At 46.0% G+C, this 27,327-nt stretch overlaps 1 protein-coding gene across 2 annotated transcripts; it reads right to left on the bottom strand.

Annotated features, from left to right (window-relative positions):
* Positions 1 to 7,057: 7,057 nt before the first annotated feature.
* Tnfaip3 (TNF alpha induced protein 3) lies at positions 7,058 to 21,417 on the bottom strand. Of its 2 annotated transcripts, XM_029533221.1 has the most exons (9): positions 21,148 to 21,417; positions 17,451 to 17,760; positions 14,123 to 14,313; positions 13,155 to 13,302; positions 12,845 to 13,015; positions 11,522 to 11,702; positions 10,439 to 11,316; positions 9,528 to 9,709; positions 7,058 to 8,989 (listed from the first exon to the last, which is right to left on the bottom strand). In XM_029533221.1, exons 2-9 carry the CDS (start codon positions 17,743 to 17,745, stop codon positions 8,705 to 8,707), a joined length of 2,331 nt encoding a protein of 776 aa, XP_029389081.1. In that variant the 5' UTR covers positions 17,746 to 17,760; positions 21,148 to 21,417; the 3' UTR covers positions 7,058 to 8,704. The 2 variants fall into 2 exon arrangements, with proteins under 2 accessions (XP_029389081.1, XP_021077157.1); XM_021221498.2 differs by lacking the exon at positions 21,148 to 21,417 and having other exon boundaries at positions 17,451 to 17,856.
* Positions 21,418 to 27,327: the final 5,910 nt, after the last annotated feature.

A 27,327-nucleotide genomic window follows, 5' to 3' on the forward strand; every position in this document is an offset into this window, starting at 1 on the left:
GGGCTGGTGAGATGGCTCAGTGGGTAAGAGCACCCGACTGCTCTTCCGAAGGTCCGGAGTTCAAATCCCAGCAACCACATGGTGGCTCATAATCACCCGTAACAAGATCTGACACCGTCTTCTGGAGTGTCTGAAGACAGCTACAGTGTACTTACATATAATGAATAAATAAATCTTTGAAAAAAAAAACTCTACTTGTGTTTGCTGCACTTTCTTAAGACATACACATGCTCCTTCCTGACTCCTGCATACGCTGACGTAGCCAATCATACTTCTTAGTATAAAAAAGTAACAGTGTCAGTGAGATGGCTTATAAGTGAAGATCATTGCCACCATGCCCTATGGCTAGAGTGTAATCACCAGAATTCACATGACAGAAAAAGATAAAAGGTTGTCCACTGATCTCCACATAAACACTGGTGGCGTGTGAGTAGGTCTCCCTTTAGTGACGGGATAATTTGTGTATACACATGCACAAACACACGGTCACACACACAAACATATACACATAAACACGCACAAAGCCTCACAGACCCACACACAGTCACACAGACACAGACACAGACACAGACACACACAACCATGTATGTTCATCTCATTGATTCTGTTCTCTAGAGAAACCCCCTGTCTCATACACACAAAATCTTGCCTTGAACTCATAACTTCCTACCTCAGTCTCTTGTGTAGTGCAATTACAGATGTGTATGCCACCATGCCAAGCTCAGAGTACCTTGAACAGTGCCAAGATGGGCATTCTCATCCTTGGCTTGGGATGGCACTTGTAGACTTCAGATGTTTTCCCTTCACAATCCAGTGAATCTAATGTGCACCCAGAGTTTAGAATCCCTGGTTCTCATGGAAGCAAGTACAGTTTGGAGAATACAGTTGCAGGGCATACCTGAGGGATTTACATATTAACGCTGTTCTCTTCTCATTATTAACTAAATGAAAAGTTAAAGTTAGTAATTTGGGAAATATTTAGCATTTGTTAGAATGAAACCCATGACATACCATGTTTTAAATATTTTTTTACAATTGATGATAATGATAATTGATTGAAAATCTGGAAAGTCCTGGAGGACCCCTGGTCCTTAGTTTAGGATGGAAACCTGGAGATACTGGTTCTGGTATCAGTGAGGGGATGAGCAACATTGACAACAGCGTAAATTAAGATGGAAGGCCAAGGGGGCCAAAGGCCAGACATCTTCCTTCTGCCACACCCGTTTATCTAATTGCTCCCAGGTGCCACCCAAATGGGGGAGGGGAGGGGGACCATCCAACATCAATTAAGGCAATCAGGATAATTCTTCAGTTGAAGATTCCCACTGAGTTGATTCTAATTTATAGCAAGCTGATAGTAAAATTAACCATAAAAGTGGTGTGTGTGTGTGTGTGTGTGTGTGTGTGCGCGCGCCCGCGCGCGCACGCGCGCGCAGTTGTGTGGCGGTCAGAGGACAACACAATACAATCAGTTCTCCCCTTTTTCCTTTAGGTGGTTACAGAGGATCTATCTCAGGTCACCAGGTTTGTGAGACAAGTGCCTTTACCCACACTGAACCTTTTTTGCTGCCTCCCTCACATGTTCTCTAAAATATTTATTAGATAAGAAATCAGAAGTGCAGAGGCGTGAGCCAAGTTGCTCAAGGCTGAGTAATGGTAGGTAATGGGTCCAGGAAGACAAATGTTTCTGTTATAAAATATCAAGCTCTTCCTGTGATGTCTGGAGTTCCTGTCTTCTATGATGTCAGCTAGTCTAGAAAATGTGAAGGTAACTTGATTTTCTCCATCAGAGGGGTTCAAAGCTGGAGACAGCTTGGATAATATATATTTTTTTAAAGATTTAGTTCACTGTGTGTGTGTGTGTGTGTGTGCTCAAGTGTCGCCGGAAGAGGGCCCTGGAGCTGAAGTTCAGGCAGTTGAGAGTCACCAGTATAGGTGCTGGGAACTAAAACTGAGTTTGCAAGGACTCTCGACTCTCAAGCCATCCCCTCAGCCTCTGCTTGGGTAATATTTAAGGAAACTGAAAAAATAAAATCTGGTTTCCAGGTAGCAAAACACTGGCCTAACACATGGGAGGCCCAGTCCTCAAGACCAGGAAAAACAAATCTGGTTTCCAGCTCTAAGCATGTGTACAACAATGGGGCTTTTAGCTGAAACTCTGCACCCCGAGTGAATGAACAGAGTGCCTTTCCCGAGCAGAGCCACTCACAGTTACTCACAGGACAGTGACTGCTCACATGACGGTGACCCACTCTTGATGCTGAGGAACAGAGAGTAGCGGTGCCAGCTTGCACACCGATCACTAGCCCAAGATAATTTATTCCATGCATTTAAGATCGAAATGCAAATGTCAAGATGTCCCATTTTTCTTCTTATACCACTTAGTGTGGATTCCCCTGGGCTTTAGGCCTTTGGGTGAGGCCGGCAGGTAGTCTTAGCTTAAGGAATATATGAGCAGGTAAAGTTATAGTAAGTAAGGGAGGGCTGAAAAAGAAAGTAAGAAGACAGAGCTCAAGCTCAGGCTAAAGTCCAGGACAGAGGGCAGGGGTGGATTTGAGATCCATTCCACAAGGGTTGAATGTGGGAGTAGAGGGAAATATAGAAGTGGCTAAGAAGAGGGTGGTACCCCTTCAAGCATGGAAAAAGTCAGACATTGAATATTGTGAGCCCCGTTTGGGCAGCATGCTACCCAGTGTCGTGTAAAGATGGCATTCAGCAGCAGTAGGGGTGAGCTTGGGAACTAAAGAAACTATACCTCTTTCTACCCAAGTTTTGGGGCTGTTGTCTTTTGGTGGTGGTGGTGGGGAATATTTTCTTTATAGCTTTGATAAGGTCAGGGGTCCCCACATTAAAAATAAAAATAAATGTACCCATAACATGAAATGGTGACCCACACAATTCCCAGTGGTTCACCCACTTCAGATGGAAGCCTTCCTCTAACCCGGTCCTTGGTGCCCTTCTAAACCCTCTCTGTTCCCCTGTCTGGATGCCATCCTCTGAGTCAGAGGTTAAGTATGTCACTTCCTACTTTAGAAATCCTGGTGAGTTATGGTCAGATGCTAATGCTCATCATGCTGACTGAAGGATTGTAATTTTTCAGGCTGGGTGGGAGATAGGAGAAAGAATGGAGGAGAGGGTCCTTTGAGAGTCTTTGATCTCCTGTGTCAGTAGTCACACGGTGCAGATAGGATGGGCTGCCACAGGATACTCACTACCATCACTAAGCCACAAATAGCAAGAAGAGAAGAAGAGAAGGCTCAAATTAACTATGCCACAAGGAATCAAGGGTCCAGATCCAGAACGAGGGCCATTCTGTAGAATAACTGTCACGGGCTAGGCATGGTGGCACATACGGTAATCATAGCACTTGGAAGATGGGGGTCAGGAAAACAGCCATGAGTTCAAGGCCAACTTTGTTCGTACCAATTTTCTAGGGCTACATAAGCAAGACCCTGTCTCAAAAACATAACACAAAACAAAGTCAGAGCAGACACAAACCTCAAGCACCTCACGGGTTCCAACAAATTGATAGTCTGTAAAAGTAAAATGGAATATTAGAGAATAAAAGAGCATTCTGAAAAAACAATCAGAAGTAGTAAGACTTCATTTTGTGTAGTGGATAATTTGAAAATTAAAATCCAGCAATACATCTCATAATGGAATATCTTGATTGATGACCCAGGATGGTGGTATCATAAAATTATATCCCATAGTAATGTGACAGCCACTTTTTTTTTCCGTGTGAACACTCTGATGAGGTCAATCAGTGACACAGTTCTCAGAATATATTTCTCAAAAAAAAAATAACAAAAAACAAAAACAAAAACAAAAACCCGTTCATTATTCCCAGACCTCCTATGGACTGGATCACGAGGAACTGTGATTAAGCTAGAGATGGAAAAGTGGTTGTTTATGTAGGAGCACATTTTTATGAATCTGAGATGGACACCAAAATGCTTGTGAGTGTGATGTCATATAACTGGGGTCTGCCTTCAAGCAGTCCATCAAATAGTTTGCAGCATAAGAAACTAGTTTAACAAAATGTTGCTACATGGGAGTTCATTGAACTTTTATTTTATAATTTCTCGTTAGCTAAAGGTATTTTTAGGATAATTTTCTCAAAGTCATGGTTCTAACATCTGGTCAATGGTCAGTATTATTTTAGGAGCTCAGGCAGTGGTCCTGGCTCAGTTTCCCATGGATGATACATTTGGAAAGAGTGGGAGTAGGGACCACACTCCATGGTTCCTACCTTATAGACTCTCTCCCTAAGTAGGCTAAAGAAGTGAAAAAAAAAAGTCTTCAAGGCAAATCAAAACATATACTACAATCTTAACCCAAATTTGTGTCTTGGAGTTATCCATTAAGAAATTATCTGGGGTCCATCCCATAATCAACCACCAAACGCAGACACTATTGCATACACCAGCAAGATTTCGCTGACAGGACCCTGATATAGCTGTCTCTTGTGAGGCTATGCCAGTGCCTGGCAAACACAGAAATGGATGCTCACAGTCAGCTATCAGATGGAACACAGGGCCTCCAATAGAGGAGCTAGAGAAAGTACCCAAGGAGCTGAAGGGGTCTGCACCCCTATAGGTGGAACAACAATATGAACTAACCAGTACCCCAGAGCTCGTGTCTCTAGCTGCGTATGTAGCTGAAGATGGCCTAGTCAGCCATCACTGGGAAGAGAGGCCCCTTGGTCTTGCAAACTTTATATGACCCAGCAGAGGGGAACGCCAGGGCCAAGAAGTGGGAGTGGGTGGGTAGGGGAACAGGGTGGGGAGGAGGGTATAGGGGACTTTGGGGATAGCATTTGAAATGTAAATGAAGTTAATACCTAATAAAAATTGGACAAAAAGAAATTATCTGACTTACCTTGTTTGCTAATAGGTACTTTTCTCGTTACTGTGTAGGGAAGGTGCTGATACTGAATTGGTTCTTGATTTGGTCAATAAAGGAGACTGGGAGCCAATAGGTGGAAGGGACAGGCATAACTTCTATGCCCCAGGAGGAAAAGGAGATTCAGGGAAAGAGATGGGGCTTTGGAACAAGAAGCACGCAGCTATCATGTAAGATCTCGGGGAAGCCAGAACCAGTGGCCTTTGCCAAAGAGGTCATCGGAGGCTGGGTGATACAGGTTAGCTGACAAATTTAGGGCACGAAATTCTGTGCCCAGCAATTTTACTAGTAGGCAAATTCTAAATAAAACAGTGTTTTTCATCCTCAGAGAAAAGGTGGGTAGAGAGAGAGGCTGGGTCAGGCCGATGATGGTCTTTTAGCGGAGCTAAGCTGGGAGGAACATAAGAGAAGCCACAAGTAGGGCTGGCAGCAGGCAGCCAATCTTGGAGCTTAGCTGGAAAAGGCCAGAGCATGGGGAGTGGTCACAGGCAAAGGTGGGAGAGAGGTTTTTAAAATTACACGCAACATTACTTTGACCAAAATATCCACCAAGCAGCAACGTAAGGACTGAAGAGTTTATTTTGGCTTACAGTCTGGGGGACTACAGTCTACATAGCAGGGAAGTCATGGTGGTGGGAGTGTGAGGCAGCTGGTCACAATCTGCAGTTAGAAAGCAAAGGAGATGATGGTGCTTAGCGGCTCACCTTAGTCCATGGGTGCTCCACCCACCTTTAGCTAACCGAACCTAGCAATCCCTCCCTCACAGACATGATGAGATCCCGTCAAGTTGAAAACCAGTGTGAAGCGTCGTAGTCTCGCCGTAAATGACGTCCTGCTCCATGCCTGCAGCAAAGACTGCTGTTGTGAAGACTGTACTGAATACAGAGGCACTTCTGGCTCTTTCCACAACATCTGTTAATATTTGGTCAAATTCTTTTTGATCTGTCATAGGTCTTCATGATTGTCCTTGCTTTCATCATGCCTATGCAGTGAAATGTCCATAAAAAATCCAGAGGACAGGGTTCAAAATGCTTCCCTAAAGCTAGAGGCCCAGAGAGGGACCGAGCTGTATGCGGCCCTTCATCTGCACCCACTGCGATATTCTTTACAATAAAAGAACAAATATGCTTCCCTGACATCTATGACCACTGAATAAATTTAGTCAAATCCGAGGAGAATCGATGGACCGTTATTTCTGCTGGTCAGTTATAAAAATGGGTAAAGACCACCTGGGGCTCGAGATGGGCATGTAGTGTGGGGGACTGGGCCCTGCACATCAGTAATCTGATGCTGTCTTTAGATGCTGGCGGTCCTGAGCTAAAGGAATATAGTGCAGAGTTATGCACTTGGTACCTGGTGGGGAGACAGTCCAACACTTTGGGATGATCACAGAATGCTGTGCTGTTAAGAGGTAAGCAGAGGAAAATGATGCTTCGTTTTCCCACTGGGTGACTTGGTAACTCGCCAACTCGGGTGGTTATCTCATCCAGGCTAACTCCTCCTGCCTGACCCAGGAGTCTTTCTCCCTGCTGATTTCTTTCTGTCACTCTCTCCTTGTTTCCGTTCTCTACCTCCTAAGTGCCCCAGCAGGGGTCGCTAGAGAGCCTGGATGGCGCTTGGAGAGATGTAGCCGGAGAGGCTTTTCCACCCAAGGCCTGCTGGAGTACATAGCCTTATTCTCACGCACTGGTGTGTGTGTGTGTGTGTGTGTGTGTGTGTGTGTGTGTGTGTGCATGTTCTTAGTGTGCATGCATGTGCAACTATATGCATGTGCCACCACATCTAGCTTGTATACAGGCGATGCAGATGAAACTCAGAGCCTCACGCTGGAGCAGCATACAGCTATGGACTGAGCCTTCTCTCCAACCCCGACTGTTTTTCAATAGATATCATTCTTTCCATGGGTAATAGGTTCACCCATGGCCCAGCGTACACCAACCTCGTCACATCTGAGCCTATCTTCTTCCAACACTCATTAACAGAAAGCACCAGGATTTGTTCTTAAATAATTTATTATTTTTTTTAATATTGACTTTTGTGAAGTTACAGTTCTTTAAAACAATCTGAAGTCCAAAAAAAGATAGACCCTATCCTTTGAAAGACAACTGTGCAAATTTCACAAACTTTCTATATTAAGTATAAATAACCGTTTCACATTAACAATGAAAATCAATAGACACAAAAAATCATAGACTATTAACTTTGAAAGAACAAGATGAAGCTGTTGCATTGCGTTTGATATCTTTGGGAAAGAAGGACAAAGACGTACGTCAGGGGAAAAAGATACGCCGCAGATATGATGAGAAAAGGCTACGTAGAGTTAGACATCACAGGTATCTTCAGGTGCCGGGCTAGACCCCAGATGCCAGCCTTTCTCTCTGCAAAGCTGCATTTCCCTCTTAAAGCAAGTCCAAAGCACACAGAAAAGCTGCAAGCAGTGGCAGAAACTTCCTCGTCCTTACGGCTAATGGCTTTGCTGTCTCAACGTTCCTATCCGGTACCCAAGGGCACAGAATTTACACAGTAAGCAAAGGTCACGAAAGGCCACATAGTTCTGCGACCCTTCCCACCGTCACCTCACTCCATCCCTATCTTTTCTTCAAAGAGGTAGGATACTAAGAAGCGTCTATAGGAGACAGACAGCAATTTCTTCTTGTGCAGCCAAGGGGTCTTGGGAAGCATCCGACTCTACAGGCTTATCCACAAAGCAACCCCTTCTCTCCTAGGGAGGTGACAAGGAGAGAGAAGACAGCCATCCCACCACACTCTGTGGCCAGGGACTAGCCAGGCTCCCAGGACGTCGTGGAAAGCAGATATGTTATCTCAAGAGAATACTGCAGGAGGAAATCTTCATTTAAATAACTTGGAAGTTCATAATAAATAAACCAGAATGAGGGCTCCCGTTAAGAGTTTGTTGAATTCACAGAACAAGCTGTATAGACAGGGGGCAAGCTGACAACAACCAGAAAATAGGTTGTTCTTATTCAGTCTTCCTACTACCTCTAGGAAACCATTTCAATAGTTTAATCCCTCATACATAATATAAGGGTATATTACATATGTACACACTCTGATACACACCTCAGTCCAAAGTTATTCTCTTTGGAACGGGAAACAACAATGGCCAACACTGGCACGTCTTCCCACCAGATGTTCTGCTGTTTAGAAGGTGCATAGAGTCGAGAGCAGCTTGTTTTGTCTCCATGTGAACATGTTTCTCTTCAGCAGCCGCGGGATCTCGGGAGCCAAGTCGGCAGGTAGGGAAGCTCACTGACCACACATGTGCTCCGCCTGCGTCCTGTTTTTCCCTGAGCTTCCTCTAGTATCTTGTGGAAGGCCTTGGTGCTCTGAGAATTTAGCTCTGGCTCTCCGAGAAAAGCTTCCGGCCGGCGGCAGTAGGATGGTTCCAGGCTCCATCCTACCTTTCCATACGCCTTTCTTCCTGTTGCCTGGCAGCCAGGCTCAGGAACTGCTGCCAGTCCCAGCACGCATCCTGTGTCTAAAGATCTCCACATCCTCCTGGTAGATGAGCAGCAACAGCTTCAGGCTGACCCTGACATCATGCACTGCCGGTAACTGGGTGTAATCTCAGCCCACCAGGGCAAAGTCTTGGTTACTAACCTGATGGTCGTGGCCGTGATGAAGGAAGAGCTTATCTTGCCTACTTTGCTCAAAGACACTTGAAGCCACTGTCCCAGGGCCCACCCTTCCTGTGGCACTCAGGGGTCTGGACCACAGTACCACACTCTGAATGGCAGTTTGAGGATCCTTCTTACTGGACCCGTTGATGGGTTTGCACTTAGCCATACATCTGCTTGAACTGGTAGCATTCATTGCAGTAACCATTACACTTGGCATTGCCAAAGTGATCACAAGCAGGGGCCCGGCAGCGCTGTTTAGGGGGTTCTTCGGGAGTGGGCTCACCCCGGTGGGCCACAGAACCCACTCGTTGGCTTAGGTGCTGGCACTCCATACAGAGTTCCTCACTGCGACAGGCCAGGATGTTCTTGCAGGAGGCCCGGGCACATTTCGGCCTTGAGGCTCCCTGTGTGGTTCGAGGCATGTCTCTGCGCTGACTTGATCTCTGAGTGGGAAGAACACGGAGAGAGGAAGGTGTCAGGAAACCAGAGGGATTTCAGATTAATAGGATGGAATCTATAGAGGGTTTGAGCGGCCTGAGGGAGAGAAGGATGTATGTAACTGAGGACCCAAAGCTTTCCCCAATCCCAGCAAAAGCTGACCACTTGGTTCTGTCTGAGGAAACATGTTTGTTTGTTTGTTTGTTTGTTTCCCCCTGACTGGCCAGTGAATGGAAGCATCCTCGATGTTCAGGATAAAAGACTGAGAGGTCTGCTTCTCCTTTAATTCTAACATGTCCCTGATCACCCTGGCTTTGGGGATGCTTATGGCTGACTGTATTAGCTTTTCAGAATAAATTCTAAGTGTACTTAGGTCATGCAATATATCCACCTCAGGAGCCAATAAAATGTGGTCGGTTTTTCCAGGCTCTCTTTTGGCAGATTTTTTTTTTTTAAGGGACCCTTTGTCGTAGGGAGACAGCCTGTCTGTCATAGATGAGGGACCTGGACCCCAGAGGGGTCAAGCACCACCAAATGTCTCACCAGTTGTTCTTCCGTCCTTCTTGCTTCATGAAACCTCTGGTTCTGAGCTTCTATGAAACACTTCTGACAGTACCCTTCAAACATGGTGCTCCCGAGTGTGCCACACTCCCTGCCCAGGCACGGGACGTTGTTCTGGAACCTGGGGGCTGGGGAACCAGCTTTCCCAGAGGCAGTAACAGACTCTACAAAAGAGCGGATGCTAGTCAGTATCCCATCTAGGTTACGATGCACACGCAGACACAGGTTAGAGAAGAAATGGGACCCAGCCCAGATGAGTACAGCCTTAAACAGGCACTTGAGACCAAACTTACATCAGTAAGCGTCTTTGGCGCTACTGATTTTTAACTTTGAACACAGATCACCGATCAGTCAAAGATCAAACAGCGGGCATTAACAATTTACCAACCCTTTCAGTGAGAGATTCCCTAAGCCACCAGTTTTTTCTTGGTGTCTGTAGTTACTTCCTATCCCTTGCTAGCCCTCTTTAGACCACCTGAAGTCTAAACTCCACATGGACGGCAGAGACTTAATAGCCTTATTAAAACCAGCCCACAGTTCGGTGTGGCAGTACGTGTCTAAAATCCCAGCACGCAGAGGGCAGAAGCATGCAGAGTGCCAGGACTCTGAGGCCTCCCTGGACTACATAATGGGTTTATTTCGGGCTAGAATGAATTTTATCTCTCGGATGCTGTAAATGTAGAGTCCGTGGTAACTAGAGCTGCTATAATTAGAAGCTGTCTACTGCTTTCAGGTACAGAAGCAGGGCAGCAGCGACTGTCCCCAACCACAAAGCAACAGAAAGGTGCAGTGAGATGCAATTGCTTTTACTGCTGAGGCAGGCTACCTTCCTGACGTTCAAGGCCCTGTCTAGACAGCCGCTACAGCAAGGGGCGTTCTCTGATTTCACTCACGTTTATTTTCTCTGTATTCGATGAAACATAGAGTGCAAAAGCCCTTGTTCTCTGGAGTCCCAAAATACATGCAGCCAGCTTTTCTGCACTTGCTTGTCCCTGCTCTGTCTCCCGGAGTCCTCGCTGCCTGGGAGAGGCAGCCAGAAGGAGAGACATTTCCAGTTCGGTGGCAAGAGTGTGGGGTGAGACTTTGGACGAGTTGCGAGGGGTCAGACTTGGAGCGTTGGTGACAGGAGGGAGGGATACTGGAAGTGAGGCTGGAGGTGGGGTCTGCCGTAGTCCTTTTGAAACAGGTACTGCAGATGCCATTAAAGGTCCGAGTGACATCCTGAAGGCAGGCTTGGCACTTTCCGGGGTCTGCGGTGTGGCTGGCACTAATCTGCCGGGCGTTGTGGCAACGCTCACAGAATCCGTTATGCTGCACGTTCAACGTAAAAGGGCATCCGGGGCTCCGGCACTTCATCGCAGTGGTCTCACTGAATAGAAAAAGGCTGGGTGCCGTGGGTGGGGCCGAATGAGGTCCTCCAGCGGTTTCCTCGGGGCTCCAGTTTGAGGAGGCAAGTCCCACGCCCGGGAGTCCTTCAGGGCCCAGGTTCGAGTTCAGCTTCGGGAGTTTGCTCTGATTCTTTTGGCGCCTCTCTGAGCATTCGTGGCATAAAGGCTGAGTGTTCACGGACATGAAGAAGGGACAGTTGGGTGTGTCACATTTTATATCCATGAGTGATAGCTGGGGTGTGGAAGGCTCCAAAGGGTTCTGCGCATGTGCCGCTCTCCTGGCCTGATCGCTGTTCTCCTGCCATTTCTTGTACTCGTGCTGAACAAGCTCAAAGTAATCGTCTACCAAATTTATTTCTTTGGGTAAGTTAGCTTCATCCAACCTAGAGAACGAAGAGGAAAATGAGTGAACCCAAATAACACAAGGCCTTTTATCACCAGCTCCTAGAACCCATTTCCACAGTGCAGTCCGTGGCAATAACTTCATAACCAGCACCAAAATGCAGGCTTATGACAGGACACATCCCGTGCTCGCGAGTGGCACTTCCTGTCACCAGCCAGGAAGACACATCCAAGGGGACTGCTTACTTGGCAGCATTGATCAGGTGAGTCGTGCCGTGGTCCCAGCCTTGCACTGGGATCTCCATCACGATCAAATATCCCTTTAGAAGCTTTTCCTTCATCTCGTTCTCAGGATCTGTCAAAAAGTGAACTTTTAAGTCTTCAAATCTATCCCGGTCCCTGTTAACAAGGGGAACAGCTCGAAGTTCTGAAGGGGAAAAAAGAAAAAAAGAACAATGTGTGAGTAAAACATTATCCGGCTAAATGATGGTGCGGATACGGTCATATAATGATTCTAATTTAAAGACACAAAAGGCGTATAAAGAGTAGAAAAGCATCCTGCTGCCTCCCCCCCCCCATCTTTCAACATCATCTGCCTTCTAATTCCATCACGCCTTTTACCCTTTATCCTTTGTTTAATATAATTATCTCCTGCACTATCTTTTTTTTTTTTTCTGCAAATGACAAAAATTCTCTTTTTCCTTATGGCTGAATAAAACTCCATTGCGTATACGGATCATGGATGTATCTCCAGTCTGTCCATCTGTTGATGGTCACCTAAGCTGATTTTTGGAACCACAGAAAGGAGACAGTGCATTTGAGCTGGTTAAATTCTCATGCCTCCATGTGACCTGAGTTAGAATCTTGACTTTGTTAATGTCAAGCTAGGCATGTCATTTAACCCTTCTTAGTTCCCATGGCCTCATCAAAAAAAAAAAAAAAAAAAAAAAAAGACAACTGCCAACATCTCAGAAAGACACTGTGAGAGTGGAATGAAACAATGTTGCCTAGCGCCCTAGCAGAGGGCTCACCATACAATAAGGTATTATAATAACAGCTAAACATCTACCTGCTCTGTGTCAAACATGACACTGAGGTTCTGTGCACTTTAATTGGGTCATGTAGTAATAGGGGTGTAAGTATACACACATGACTGTCCAACCTATGTTTACTATGCTGAATATACTTTCTAAGTCACACCAAAGAAGATAAGGGGATAGTATGTTCACTGCTGTTGCATTACTGTGCCAACATGCTTGACTCTCATCTGAAAAAAATCTCAAATCCACGAATCTGACTTGACTTGGGAGCATTAGCCATTGAATGTCTTTAGATTTTAGCCATTAGCATTTTCTTTAGATTTCTGACTAGGGATGCTGAACATGGTCAAGACTCTGAAACCTAAAATGATATTGATTCCAAGCATCTCACAGAAGGGACATCTAATCCTCCATGACTGACGACAAGATAACGAACTTAAACAAGACCATTTCACTGGGAACAAAGAAGAGCAAGGCTTGGAACTCCAAGATCCATCAGGGTCATGAGTAGGAACTGATGTTTTCTTACCAGGTCCACTGTCCTTCAGGGTCACCAGGGGTACAAAGTGCTGGTTATCATAGCCTAGGACAATGGGATATCTGTAACACTCCTGGGCAGGCCAGTGGAGAGGCAGATAAATCCCACCCACTTTCAAAGGAGCAAAATTGGAACCGGATTCCAAACTTCTTAGCATTTTGTCTGTTGATGGAAAGAGAAAACAAGATAAGGCCCCAGGTGACTTTTTCTGAAGCACCCTCCACTGTAGGCTGACACAGCTACAGGGGACCTCAGTTTCTCCTCAGAGCTGAAGCTAATGAAACTCTCTGAGGCACCTCACCTGAGATGACAATGATGGGTCTTCTGAGGATGTTGCTGAGGACAAATATGTGGATTTCTTCCAGGGAATTGTATTGAAGTCCACTCCGGGTGGCAGGCGTGTCTGCTGATGCCATTTTGACCAAGTTGTCCCATTCGTCATTCCAGTTCTGAGGGGAGAGAACATACGAGGAATGGATTAACAACTCACTCAGAGGCCGCTCGCTCAGCATCTGTCTGCTGTAGAAACTCCATTCACACTTCTTCATTGAAAGACTCATCCAAATGTTCATCCTCAACTCCAGTTTTGGTTTGGTTCCTTGACTTTTTTTTTCCCACAGCAGGGCAAGCTCAAAGCTGATACAGACAGCATTTGCTTTCATAAAAATCCCCCACTGGGGGTGCTGGGGCTAGCTCAGTTGGAAGAGTGCTTGCCGAACATGCATGGTCTTGGGTTTGATCCCCCACCTAAAATCACACAGTGGTGCATGCCTGCAATTCCCAGCACTGTGGTGGTAGAGGCAGAAAGATCATCTTCAGCTACATAACAAGGTCATTTTCTGCTACATGGCAAGTTCAAAGCCAGCCTGAGGAACATGATACCCTAGCTCAAACTCAAGCAGAACATCCACGACCCTGAAGCTCTGCTTCCATTGTTTCAGAGCCATTCCCAGCTTGAGACTGAAGATTATGAGGTACATTCTTCCCTCTCCTGGTTGGCTCAGCTAAGCCAGGAAACTCTGGGAAGTTCTCGAGAAAAGGTTGGAAGACAAAGAAATGCATACCCAGGAATCTGCCGTCCAGATTTAGCTCAGAGAGTGGTTAAAGCCTGGGGTTAAACCCACAGAAGGTTCTTGGTGTTTTCCACTGAGTGGGCAATGCTTAAGTCGACTCATATGACTTAGTAAGTCATATGTTCCTCAGGGAACAGGGACTGGCCGAGAGTAGCCTTTGTCCACCATAGGGCTGCCGCACAAAACCAAAACATACCCGAGTGTCATAGCAAAGTCCTGTTTCCACAAATTCCTGAGATTTCAGAGACTCCAGCTGCCAGCGGAATTTAAAGTTCCGAGTGTCTGTCTCCTTAAGGGTGCTGCAGAGGGCCTTCCTCAGGACCAGGTCAGTATCCTGAACACCCCACATGTACTGACAAGCTGCGTGCATGAGGCAGTTTCCGTCACCTGAGGATAGAAGGGAGCTGTGAGGAACAAGGTTAAGCAGCCCAAGGCGAATGCCCTTCCAAGGTTGTCAGGAGAGACTACGACCATTGCTGGGGGCTGTGAGGTTGATTTTTAACCAGCTGATAACATTCTATAAGGAAGCTTTTCATTCTTCTGTGTACTGCCTGGTGCCAACAGTGGGAGGTGCCAGACAGCCTCCACTGTAGCATGGCTCTGCACCTAACTGGTCTGTATGACTTTGGGAACATCCTCGAATGTCTACTTCATGGGATGAGGGCACCAGTTTATGAACACTACAGTCCTTTCTTCCTGGTAATCTTTGGTTTGCTGGCTAACCTATTGGTTTGCTGGCTAACCTAGTGGTTTGCTGATACCACTATTCTCTAGTTCTACGGAAGGTTTTCCGTCCATGGTAGCATACACACCAGGAAACCACTGTGGCTCGGCCTACTTTGGTAGGGCTGGTCTGGCTATGACTCAGTGGTAAATGACTTGGCCATTCCACTTTAGCTGCGGGGACCTGGGATTTTCCTCTCCTAGCTTATAAAGTAGGAATGACAGTACCAAATAATGCAGGTCCTGCCCCAGCCTCCAGTGCATGCTGAGGAATCTCAGGCAAGGGCTCTCTATACCAGTGAGCTACATCCAGTCCCAGACTGCATTCCTTTTCATGCCCCAAAGAGTAAACATTTGGGGAAATCATTTAATATAAAACTAGTCCGTTCTTTATTCTCCTTTGGAAAGTATTACATAATTTTAATTTTTAAAAAGTTTAAAATGTGTGTGTGTGTATTTAATACTATTCTGTCAGTAAGGCAATAAAGCTATTTGAAATTCCATCAGATTCTAAATATAGTAAACAACCTGTTGTCAAATCCATACTCAGGTCACTTCATTGTGCATGCTTCAAACAGTTTCCCAAACTAATGAACAGAAAGGATCACTAGAGCCTAGTGTCTAGGCCGATGTGTGGCAAGGGCTACATTCTGTTGAAATTTCCCCTTTGCAAAATCTAGAGCAAAGATAAGGCTATTTTTTTTTCTCTTCTTCTTCTTGGGCTTACTTTCAGTTCTTTATTGAGATGCACCAGTATAAAATTCCCTAAGTAACATGTGGAATTCCCCAGTGCGAAGATATTTGACTAGCAATTGAGCAACAGTTGTTGTACGTTTTGTTCTGGTGTGTAGACATTTAAACTGTGAACTGCACCCTGGACTTTCCAAGTGGGTGTGGTCAGGCTGAGCTGGAACCGGCTACTCACTATACAAGTGAAATTGCCGCGGCCAATAGACGCTGGAACTTTCATGAAGTTTCAATTTTATGCCACCTACTCCCTTCCTCATTCACCACAGTCTCAGATCCTCAAATGCAGACTTGTGAATCACCCCCTCCCCAAACAGACCTGCCTTTGAAGAAAGCCTCCTGGAGGGGAGGGGTTTTTAAAAGGAAAGAAAAGATGCTAATAATAATCAAATGGGAAGAAAGCCACTTGTTCCCCCCACCCCCTCCTCCTTAAAAATACTTTCTTTTTTACAACTTTTCTTCAAAGCAGAGAAATTAGGATTCCTTGGGTTACCAAAATACCTTTGCTTTGGTAGTTTTATTTGTAGTGTGAATCCTTGCTGATTTAAATGGCAAGGGAAGTGTTTAGCATTTACATTGCATTTTCTTTCTACGGGAAATTAGATATTTCCTCTGTTAAGGAAATACTATATAATATCTGCTAATTCTATGAGTGGCAAATAAAATAAGGCTTTTCTTCTCTCTACCCCATTTCTAATTCTCTCAGCTCCATCTCTCCTTTTGTAACAAAATGGGACATGGTAAAAACCACAAACTGTCAGGTCTATAAGCCCCTTGATGACAAGTTAATATGGTTATCTACTTCTAGGCATCACTTGACTTAATGCCAAGAACAACGCAGGGAATCACTGTCTCCAGCTTTTTCTCTACTCTAAGAGTCTAAGCTTCATAAATATAGGGAAGATGTAGAGCGATATATGAGTCCCCGGAATCAAAACAAACAAAACCCCACATCCACCCATCACTAAGTTACTCAAGTCAAGAACAGCCGAAGTTAATGTACCAATTAAGTTATTAAGCTAACGTTCCCAGCACCATCACTGCCAACAAGAATTTTCTACTCTTGGTTGCATTTTTTTTTTCTGCCCCACAGAATGGGGGGGGGCAGATACTGATACAAGACAATGAGACTGTGCTCTTACCTACGTGGTAAGTATTCAATTGATCTCATGTGCTCTCTTTTCTTATAATAATACATGTCAACATCGTAAAGGCAGAATTCTGTAATTGCATGAAACGATGCCATTGAATGTCTCTGCCAGTATTCTTATGCAAAGGACATGGTTTTAAAAAGTCGACATAGAAAAGTTATCAACGGTAAAGTTCTTTAGGTGTAGGTACCCCTTAATGACAACATAATTATCTGCTTCTGCACTTCACTTGATTTGATGTGCCAAGAGCAGTGCAGAAAAGCTGTGTCTCATTTGCTTAGGCAACAGAACCCAGGTAAGGGAGGTAGAAACAGAAGCATCTCCTGTCCTGAGCATCACTTGTTTTTCATCTAGAAAATTCCATCAACACAGGAAAAGCATCTTCCTAACGACAGTGGCAAACGACTGTGATTCTGATTTTCAACCCTCTACTTTCCTTCTGAACTTAAAACCTTTTAAATCCTTTCCATTCTGGCCAGTGAAGGGCACATTATAGATGATTCAACCAATGCAGGCATTAGGGAAATTAATCCCCCAACTGGGGCATAGGGTTTAGAAATGCATCCTACGAGCCTTCATACCCTCTGCACCCTAACCCAGATGCATTTAGGAAACACCTTAAATGCAAATATCCAACAGCTGGCTGCAGTGGTGCACACCTGCCGACCCAGCACCCAATGATGGGAGCAGAAAGATCACCAGTTCAAAACCAGCCTGGGCTACACAATGAAATCCTGCCTCAATACAACAGCAGACTCATCAGACACATTAACAGCTGTCATCCATTCCTTAAGAGAGTTTTCTATAGGCATCTGCTTAATGTTTAATGCCATTCAAAAAACATCACCAAGAGCCATCTCTCCGGTTAATATGAGGGTACTTGAGGAAAAGAGCAAGCCTTACCATTGGTTTTCAGAGCCACAAGCTTCCTGACTTCACGACACCAGTTGAGCTTCTTCTGGCTTTCCAGGGAAGCCTGGACACTTCTGTCAATAAGTGCTTTGTGGATGATCTCTCGGAACTGTGGGCAAAACTGGCATGTTCTGAACATCTCCAGTGTGTATCGGTGCATGGTTTTAAAGTGATAGATGATCCCATTGGTAGGTTTGAAAATGTCTTCTGGGGTCCTCTCTCGTATCTTCACAGCTTTCCGCATATTGCTCAAATACAAAGCCTGAGGAAGAAGTTGTTCAGCCATGGTCCTCGACAAGGCCTGAAGAGGAAGGGGTAAAGCCCATTCCGTTAGCCTGCCTTTAACACTGCTCCCATATACCTGCCGGCAGGAAACCCCAGTATTTGATCTTGTCATTACGCTAATCTGTAGGTAAAAGATCTTAGTCACCTCTACTCCCAGGATACTAGCTGGCCCTGAAGATGAACTCACACTGGACTGTTTTAAGTTACATCACTTTTAAAGATTAGTCTAAACAAGAGAAGGAAGGCGGAGCGTGGGTACCGAGGAGGAGGGGAATAACCCAAGTTTTCAGTAATGTTTGTCAGTGATCCAAGTCCGTCTCTCTCTCTCTCTCTCAGCGACAGGTACTGCTCCACGAAGCCAACCTCACATCTCTCTGATGTCACTCAGCAGCGTCCCGAGTCTAGACTGTCATTGAAGACCACCACCATTCAATCCTCACTTTTGACTCATGTCTAGATCCAGGTCATTGGAACATCCCCTTCTTAATGCTACAAGGGCAGCAGATAGTTTTTGGAAACCCCATGTGGCATCTAGCTGATGCTTGGCATTTCCTCTTTCTTATTGGACCCAAAGAAATGTATAAGTACTTGGTTCAGGGAGTTTAGGGTGTTTGTAAAGCGTCAACACCAATTTGTTTTATAACCAATGATAAAACAAAGTTTAGGTGCTTTGCAATTTTAAAAACAAATAAATGTCAGCTGTATTTCAGAACCTTGCCAGTGAACTTTATAACACGAGACAAATGAACAGAGTGATAATAGGGTATATCACACCTCTCAGAAAAAAAAAACAACAACAACAACAGACATCAGAGAGTCCTGTGATTTCAACTCAAGTAGACCACCATTTATTGCTGCCCTTCCAGGTCCCAGAGCTCAGAGACACCCCTCCCCCTTCCTTTACCCTAAAAGATCAAACACAGTCAAAGGAGGAAGAAATTAAATTAGGAAGCAAATCGGAAGCATTTGAGTGGGGTACCACTCAGGATGAAGAGTGGCCATATGACCACCCAAGCCAGTTATGCAAGAATGTGGACCGACGATGCCTATGGCCATCTTTCCCGTGTGGGTCAGTTCTGAGCCACTTCTGTTTCACTGTCCCATGGACCCTTCATAGAGCACTTGGCTACACATCCTAATTTCCTAGAAGACAGCAATGACTTAGAACGTCTAGGAAGTTTCTCAGCGAAGCTTAATACCATTCGGGCACCTTGCTATCCTCCAAAGCAGACACCAGGCAAAAATGTTGTGAATACTATGCAAGAAGGAGAAGAAATCTAGAGATCAGAGACGTCACTCTTCAGAGGGTCTGGGTTCTCTTAAGCCTGATACAGTAGTGTAAATTCTCTTGTTCCCTGCTTGGAAGGGAGAGGCTGCTATTGGGAATTTACATTGTAATGCTCAGGCCTAGGAGTTACTCTCTGGGTCTGATGACAGTTCATCCTTGCAACTAGAATTAGGCAGAAACACAGACAGAGTGAGACAAAACTACCATACATGAATCTCCTTGGTCATGTAGCAGTGGTCTCCCTCACAATGTCATTACTCCATCCATCTATCCATCCATCCATCCATCCATCCATCCATCCATCCATCCATCCAGCCAGCCATCAATGAATTCATGCCACCAGCAATGCTAGACCACCTATTTAAGGCCCATCCTTGTGCTTGATGCTATAGCTAAAAAAAATGTATGACTTCACTCCCAGCCTTGATACGAACGACACAACCACTGCAACTAAGGCAATGAAGGTAAGACCCATCTCAGGTCCAGCAAACATAGGACGTAGCTTTTCCTGGAAGCCAAACCTTCCTGATTCCTACCTCAATCCTATGCTAGTCTCCTGATAGCAACCCTGAGGCACAGCATTTGCAGTTCTCAGAAACAGGCAAGGAGAAGTTTTAGATCAGTGAGTTGCACCTTGCTCTATTTTCATGACTATTCTATTTCACTCTCCTGGACCTAAAGAACTTTTAGCATAGATATAAAAGCAGTGGGGGCTCTAAACCCTATATAAGACATGCAGACGTTAATGTCTGCTAGCCCACTGCTACCCCATTCATTGGCTCTCACTTGCACTGCCAGTTTAAACCTCTGCCCAAGTTTCCAGTTCTTGGACTTCCCCACATTTAGAGAATAAATTTTCCTGACATATTATTGTAATGTTTTATGAGTAAAATTTTTTTTTACATTACCCTTAACTTTTAAAAATATATTTGTTACCTCACTGCCTTACAGATAAATTTCCAAATTTTTGTCACAGGATCAATAAGATTCTATAGAACTTACTCATCAAAGTCTTTCCCCCAGTTTTATTTTTCCACTCTGAACAGATTTTTTTTTTTTTTTTTTTTTTTTGTCTGCGATGTGGGAAACTTACGTATTATTTATCAACAGATGCCTCAGGCAACTGTTGGGAAGTACCCCCTCTTAAAAAACAAAACCATACAATGAACTGCAATAGATCCAAATAGCCTCTCAGACAATAAGAATGGAGACCTCAATAATCTGGTTGCTCAATAATCTGGGACATCAGTGCATGGAAGGCTAGCTAACAGTGATCAGTTCTCCAAACGGTGCCCCCACTTGACCAGACTAGCTTTCCAAAGAAAGACCAGAGACCAGGAGAAAACAAAGCATGCTCCAAAAAGAGCTCTTAATACCTCAGCTTTCCTGAGAGGCCAGGTGGCAGGATGTGGGACGATGGACCAGGACTGACAACCCACAGTCTGAGTGTGGAGTCAGGGCTGCAGCAGGGAGTCTTACATGCCACCTAAAGTGGAGTCCCCAACTAGCAGGCCAGAGAATCCTTTCTGCATGCATACTCTTCTTAAACTGTGGCAACTAGGGACCTAGTGGCAATCTCAAAGCACGCCCCTCCCCTCCACCTCCCGTCCCTCAACCCTCCTCCCACAGATCACTGAAAGGTTAGCTGACCGAAGTCTCCAAGTTGGATTTGGTGGCCTCTGAGAAGCCCATCCCCTGTTGGGCCAGTTGTGCACAATATGGGAAGAAAGCCCAGCGCGATTCTGCAAGGTCTACGTGCCTATGAACACGCTGCACTTGATTTCCAAGGGGGAGAGGGGGGGACACCCACGACCACACGACCTAGGAACCCGAAAGGTGACTGACTATTCATCAGCCAGCTGCAGCTCTTGTCACCCTGCAGGATCGACAAGGAATAGCTAACTAGACGGCTGGAGAAACTTCGGGCTGTCAACCTAAACACCTGGCACCGGGACCTCAACTCTGGCCAACCATACCCCCGACTCCAGGACCCCTGCAAAGCCAGCCCCACACTGAGCTGGCCGTGCACCCCGAATCTGGCTGCCAGTGCACCCCACTGACCGTGCACCCCCGCATCCTGCTAGCCGTGCACCCCGCAGCCGGAGCACCGCTCACCTCTTGGGGCCGCGCGGAGCCCTCGCAGAGCCCAAGTGACCGGCCGGCCGTCACTGGCGCGCGCCGCAGCCGGGGGTCGCGGTCCGGGTCGTGCTGGGGGTCGGGCCGAGGCGGAGCCCCATGGACGCCCGATCGGGCTCGCTGGCTGGGGAGGGGGGGTGTGCACGTCTTTCGGCGGCCTGGCTCACCGCTCCGCCTCCGGCTCCGAAGGCTGCAGACTGGGCAGTTCCCTTTTTTTGCCTTTCAGTTGTAGGCTTTGCCACCACAGGGGATTTCCGAGGGACTTTCCAGTCACGTGACCCTGCGTGGCGCGCCGCCGACCGGCAGAGGGCGCTCCAGGCTGTCTTCGCCCCGCCCGGAGAAACTCCTAGGTCCCGCCCCGGGGTGTCCCCGCGTGAGTCACCTGGGCATTTCGGAAGCTGCCTTCCACGTCACATCCATGTGGAAATCGTGGTGATGGGAACGGGAAATGCAATAGGTTCTTTTTTATAGCTTCTTTTCTGAAGAAAAATCAGCTGTGAAAGGGAAGGGAAATTAGAAAGAAAACCCAAAAAACCACCCAGACACACAGGACCTCAGGCTTGAAGCTGGCTTTGAAGTCTGGGCTGTGCACGTGATGAGCACTTCAGAAAGAGCCCTCCACAAGTCCCGAAGGGAATTGAGAGCAAAAGCGGCAGGGTTCTCCAAGCCATGTGTTAGCTTCAGGCTAGCTGCAGTGCAGAGTGAGATCAGACCCTATGGTCCTGCAGTTTTTGAGTTACGGGGGCAAGGTCAATTACAGAGAGAATTAGATTCGCCTCCCCCACCCCCACCCCTACACACCCTCCAAGTCTCCTTTATTTCCCTGTTCCAAGGAGCGTGTTTAAGTTTAGAAATTGCTTCAAGTTTATTGCTGGCTTTCCCCGATCCTTCTACAGCTGTTTTCTTAAGTATTGTCTGGCTGGCCTGAGAATTAGTTCACCCCATGAAGCTAATGGAGGATAACCTTCCACCTTGCCCTGACCTCCGACTTGCCTTTCTCTAGAGGGGAGAAAGCTTCGCTTCACTTGGACACAGGGGCTTGACTTCTGCAGAGAGAGAAGCAGAAATGCTTTAACCTTTCTGGAGAAAGTGGAGTGCATATGGGGGCGGGGGGGGATACTCTCTGCAGAGCTACACGCTAGAAACAGGGGTGGCTTCATTCGGTGGCCAGGAAGGGCCACTCTGAGAAGATGACATTGAAACTCCGTGACAAAGAAACCTCCAGGCGGACTAGATAAGACCTCAAGGGTCAGCCACATTGGTACATCAAGGGGCTGAGGAGAGCTCTCTGGATGGTAGGCTGGGGCCAGGGTACAAAGTGTGAGGCTCTCCCGGGGAAGGAGCCTGGATCTGTTTCAGGGACCATGGGAGGCCTGCAGAGTGACTTGATGTTATTTTAAAGAGTGTTTAGTATATTTAATTTATTGCATGTGTGAGTGTGTGTATGTGTGTGTATGGGAGTGTGTGTATCTCTAGGGTCCCCTTGGCAGGATTCCTAGAAACTAGCACAAACCAGATAGAAATACTCAATGCCACTGGGATTACTTTGCCAAGTTGCCAGACTGTAGATGTGCACGTTTGAACTAGAAACATGGGCTTCTTTCCCCAGTAGTGACTGGGCTAGATGTCAGCATTTTTTTTTTTCCTTTGTAATGAGAGGCTTGAAGCAAGAGTACTGGCCACTACCCCAAGCCAGGTCTAATGGCTACCCCCGCCCCACTTCCCCCTACACAGATCTTTCCCTGCTCCGTTTCTATTTAAAACCTGCTAGTATTTGTCTTCTTCTTTACAGATGTTTTCAGCTCCGGACACTTAAACAGTGTAGCAGTTTAAAATGACATTCCTGACATATTTGTTACAGGCTCACATAAGGTTGTATGTGAAGTTTAAGCGCATGCCCACAGTCTACACAGTCTATACAGCCTTTGGAACTGTGTCTGTCTTGCTCCAAAGCCCACATGAGAGGATAAACCACGTGACTATCTCAAGCCTAGGAATTCCTTTGACAAACACAGCAACTAGCCACAATAGACACAGGCTCCACCCTCAAGAAACCTCCCAGGCACACAGAGGTGATAAAAGATGCAGGGCAGAAAAGCGCACACCGCACAGAGAATATTAATCTTCAGACCACAACAGAACCAGACTCGCTGTCATCTCAGACAGTTCCTCGACGATCCCAGCAGCTTCCATGTGTCCATTCTGGCTCCTGTTTGGCTTCTAGGTTTGCTGAGCTGGGAATTCAATAAAGAAGAATACCAAACCCGGAGTAGACCAAGTTCTAACCTGTCGTTCTCACTGTCCCCACAGAACTGCTTTGCCGTCTTGTCTGCCAAGATTTGTGACTGGGCAGATGCAGAGGAGGGTCTGTAGGCTTTTACAGTGCCCACAGCTTAATTGTGCAGCTCACCCAATGCCTTCCAACCTTCCCCAGGCTCGCGTAGCCTCCTCCGGGTCTTCCTAGCCCAGAGAGAAATAAGTAGAGGGCATACTTCCTAGTTTTCAGTGCCTTTTAGGGCACGATTTGGCTGTGCATTTAGCTTTCCCTTCCTAAATAAATGGGCAAGGCCAGTAGGAATGTCTGCGCAGTGAATGAGAAGGAAAAGACCGAAGGGGAGAGGGGAGGGGTGCCTCTATTAGGGTACAGTAAGGACATCTCAAGTCTGGGGAGATTCGATGAATGCATTGAAACTATCAGGAACCAGAAAGGTTTCAAAGAGACTTCAGTTTCTACTATAGACCTTGTCAAGATGCTCTGGGCTCTGCAAAAAGGTAAGGGCACGTATGGGAAAAAAAAACAAACAACAGTGGACTCAGTAGGAAAAAAAAGTCCCTTTATTACAGGAGAGAGGTTTTCTAGGTGTGCAGAATGATTTTTGAGAATTTCTGAGTTCTGTATCATTTTTACTGTGTCAGAATTTGTGTTCGTACTGAGCGTTGGTCTCTAGGAACTAAATTGTGGGATCACGCCTATAACCTGTATGAACCATGCCATGAAAGAGATAAGGATCTCTTAGTGTGTGTGTGTGTGGGGGGGGGTGGTCCCCAGTTCACTGCTGTCACCCTGGGACTTGGAAGGTGGACAAAGGGCGTTCAAGAATTCAAGGCCATCAGTAGCTATACAGTTTCAAGTCTGTCTGGGCTGCATGTGACCCTGTTCTGAACAGACAGACAGACAGACAGACAACAAACACTCCATTAAAAAACAACAAACAGCTGAGACCCCCATTAAAGGAAAACAGGCCATCATAGGACAAGTAGCAGACGTGTAGGTGCAGCTCAAATGCACTTCAGGACCTTTCTTAATCAGAAATCAGTGATGGCTTCTGTTAGGCTGTGGAATTCCAGAAGGTGGCAAACACAGAGCCAAGTAAAACTGGACACTTTGGGCCCACAATTGCCCCTTTCCTCTCCCAGCATTGCTCTCTAGTGAAAAGGTAGATCCCCTAATAAATACATTCGAATGGCTTGACACGAGTCTGGTAGTTTAGTTATTACAAGGCAGCTTCGAATCCTGCCCACCTATGATCTCAGCCACCCAGACCTGAGACAAGAGTTTGAAGCTACTCTGGGTCCCATTGTAAGAACAAAGAAAGCCAGGGCCCCAGAGAAGGCTCTGTCTCAAAAATAAATAAATCAAATAGAGGAATAAGGAATACAGTGTACGTTTGCAGAGCTACTACATGGGCTAGTTCTGGGAAGACAGGAGCAGCTCCCTCTGAGACCTGGGGATGTGACATCATGGTTATTATCATCACGTGGATGCTGCTGTCTTCTGAAATGCCACCTCGTCCACAGGGGCCTCAATTCCTCACAGGAGTTGTCTGGCTTGAAGGAAGAGACCCAAGACTCATTCCAGTGGAGAGCACCTGAGTTAGCTCTTTTGAGTCACTAGTCCTAGGAACAAAATCCTCCACTAGAGTCAGGACATTTCCTGCTAGGGACAGCTCCTCTCGTCCCAGGTGGCCTGAAAGCAATGGTTTGCTGGAATCACAAGCTACTCAGAAAATTCACTCTGTGAATTCCAGTTTAATTTACTGTCGACACTTGGCTGAGTGACCTGGCAGAGTAATTTTATTTTGTACCACAAATAAAAGGACTCAGTTCTTGGTTTCATTTCTGTTTCTGTGGGGAGTGCCATTAAACATGAACAACTAGGAAAGGTTGGGCAATGGGTTCTTAGTAGCTCCCTGGTGTGCTTGTACCGGTGGTAAACAGTAAGCTGGCTAGTAACAGAGAGAAATTATTTATTTGTAAATATGTCAATGAGGCTTTGGTTTCCCCCACCTTTCTTGTTCCTTTCTTGTTGCTTCTCTCTCCTTCATACTTCATCTTCATAAAAAAAAAAAGGGGGGGGGATTTAAGCTTTGGGTCATTTGGGGACTTGTTTTCTGGAACTGACAACGCAATTGATCTATGCTCATTTCTTTTCAAATAGAGAGCAACGTGTTACCATGTTTTTTTTTTTTTTTTTTTTTTTTTTTTAAAGAAATTATGCCTAGGGACCTCAGGAAATCCCAAGCACCTTGGCTTGCTGCACGAGGGAGGGCTGGGAAAGGAGACGGTGTACTTCCATCCTGAGACTCCTTGAGTGGAAGCCACACTATAGCTTTATAACAATGGAAGGGGAACCTCACTGTATTAAATACAAACACCTTTGTCTTTTATTCTCTGACAATAGATTATATGTACGGACGTTACATTCTTCCTCCTTCATTCTGATTACCATCCATGTGTAATCCCAATGCTTTTGGGGGGGGTTTATGGATCTTCTGAGCCGGATCTTGGTCTGTAACAGTTTTATTGAATAAGCTTTTGTATGATCTGACTCTTTGGACCTCTCTTTTTATAACTTCAGGATTGACCGTGCCAGTGCATATCTCCTTATGCATTTCTCTGAGATCCATTGCAAGCAACCAGGCATTGAGATGAGCTGCTCAGTGACTGGTACCTATTCTATCACTGGAAGAGAATTTGGTGCTGTCTACTCCTGAGACAAGAGGGAGGGCCTGTATCTCTGTATTTGTTACTTTTTTCCTTGAGGTGGCTAATTTCCTATCAAAGCAACCTAAGGCAAGAAGGGATGGTTTGCTTCCGGCTCACAGAATGAAGACGGCGGTAGGGATGCCATAGAGGAGAAACGGGAGGCGGCTGATCACATTGCATCTGAGGTCAGAAGCAGAGACCGATGAATGCTGGCACACAGTTTGGCTTCTCCCCTTCATTCATCCTGGCACCCCATCCTCTGGAACAGCCCCAGCCACACTCAGCTTGGTCGCACCCCTCCTCACCTAACACTTTCTGGAAACACCCTCATGGACATAACTGGAAATATACTTTCATGGTGGTCCTAAATAACGTGAACGGTTCATTAGCCGTTCCTTAAGATTCGCCTCTGCGCAAGTACTTAAAAGGCTCTTGGTCCTTGTTTCACCATAAACAATGGAACAGAGGTCTTTTCTCCGTAGGCTGCCTTCTGGGTGGCTTAGCTTTCAAGCCTCTGCAGTGAAATAGCCTTAACTAACTCACTTCCTCCCTTGACTTTTCTCATTTGTTTTTTTTTTTTCTTTGCAGTATTTCTCGCAATCCCAAATGCATCACTATTTTCCTGAAAGTTGTTGGTTATCTGCCTTTCCACCTTAGAACCTGAGTACAGGACGCCTGCTCACCAGGGTTCACTCCCGTGTCTGTTGAGTCAGCAGTGTGTCTGATGTATATTCCGTACTTCTGGAGTAGTGACGTTTATGCGCCTGACGTGATTACTGCCTCTGTCTGCTAGCCTAGGCCTAGTCCTGGAAGCTTCTAACCTCCATCCAGTCTTATCTAGGCACAGAATGTTTTCAGCCGTTGAGACATACTGCTGAATAATCGTACACTTTGTTATTCTGTCTGAAGTCCAGCTGGCTGGTCAGTTCGGCTGTTCTGGTTCAAACTCCTCTCCAAGCTGACTGATTCAGTCTGGCTTCTCTCTAGGCCTCTGAATTACTCTGCTTGGCCTCATACTATCTCTAGCACTATGTTCTAATCTTCTGGTTCCTCCTTATTCTGTCTTGTTCTATCTTTACCTGTAGTTTGTTCTCTCTTCTACTTGTCTCTATAAAACTGTCCTGGTAAAACTGCCTCTCCCTCTCCCTCTCCCTCTCCCTCTCCCTCTCCCTC

The sequence above is a fragment of the Mus pahari genome, chromosome 21 (genome assembly GCF_900095145.1).
Source record: "Mus pahari chromosome 21, PAHARI_EIJ_v1.1, whole genome shotgun sequence".
In the NCBI taxonomy this organism is placed as follows: Eukaryota; Metazoa; Chordata; class Mammalia; order Rodentia; family Muridae; genus Mus; species Mus pahari.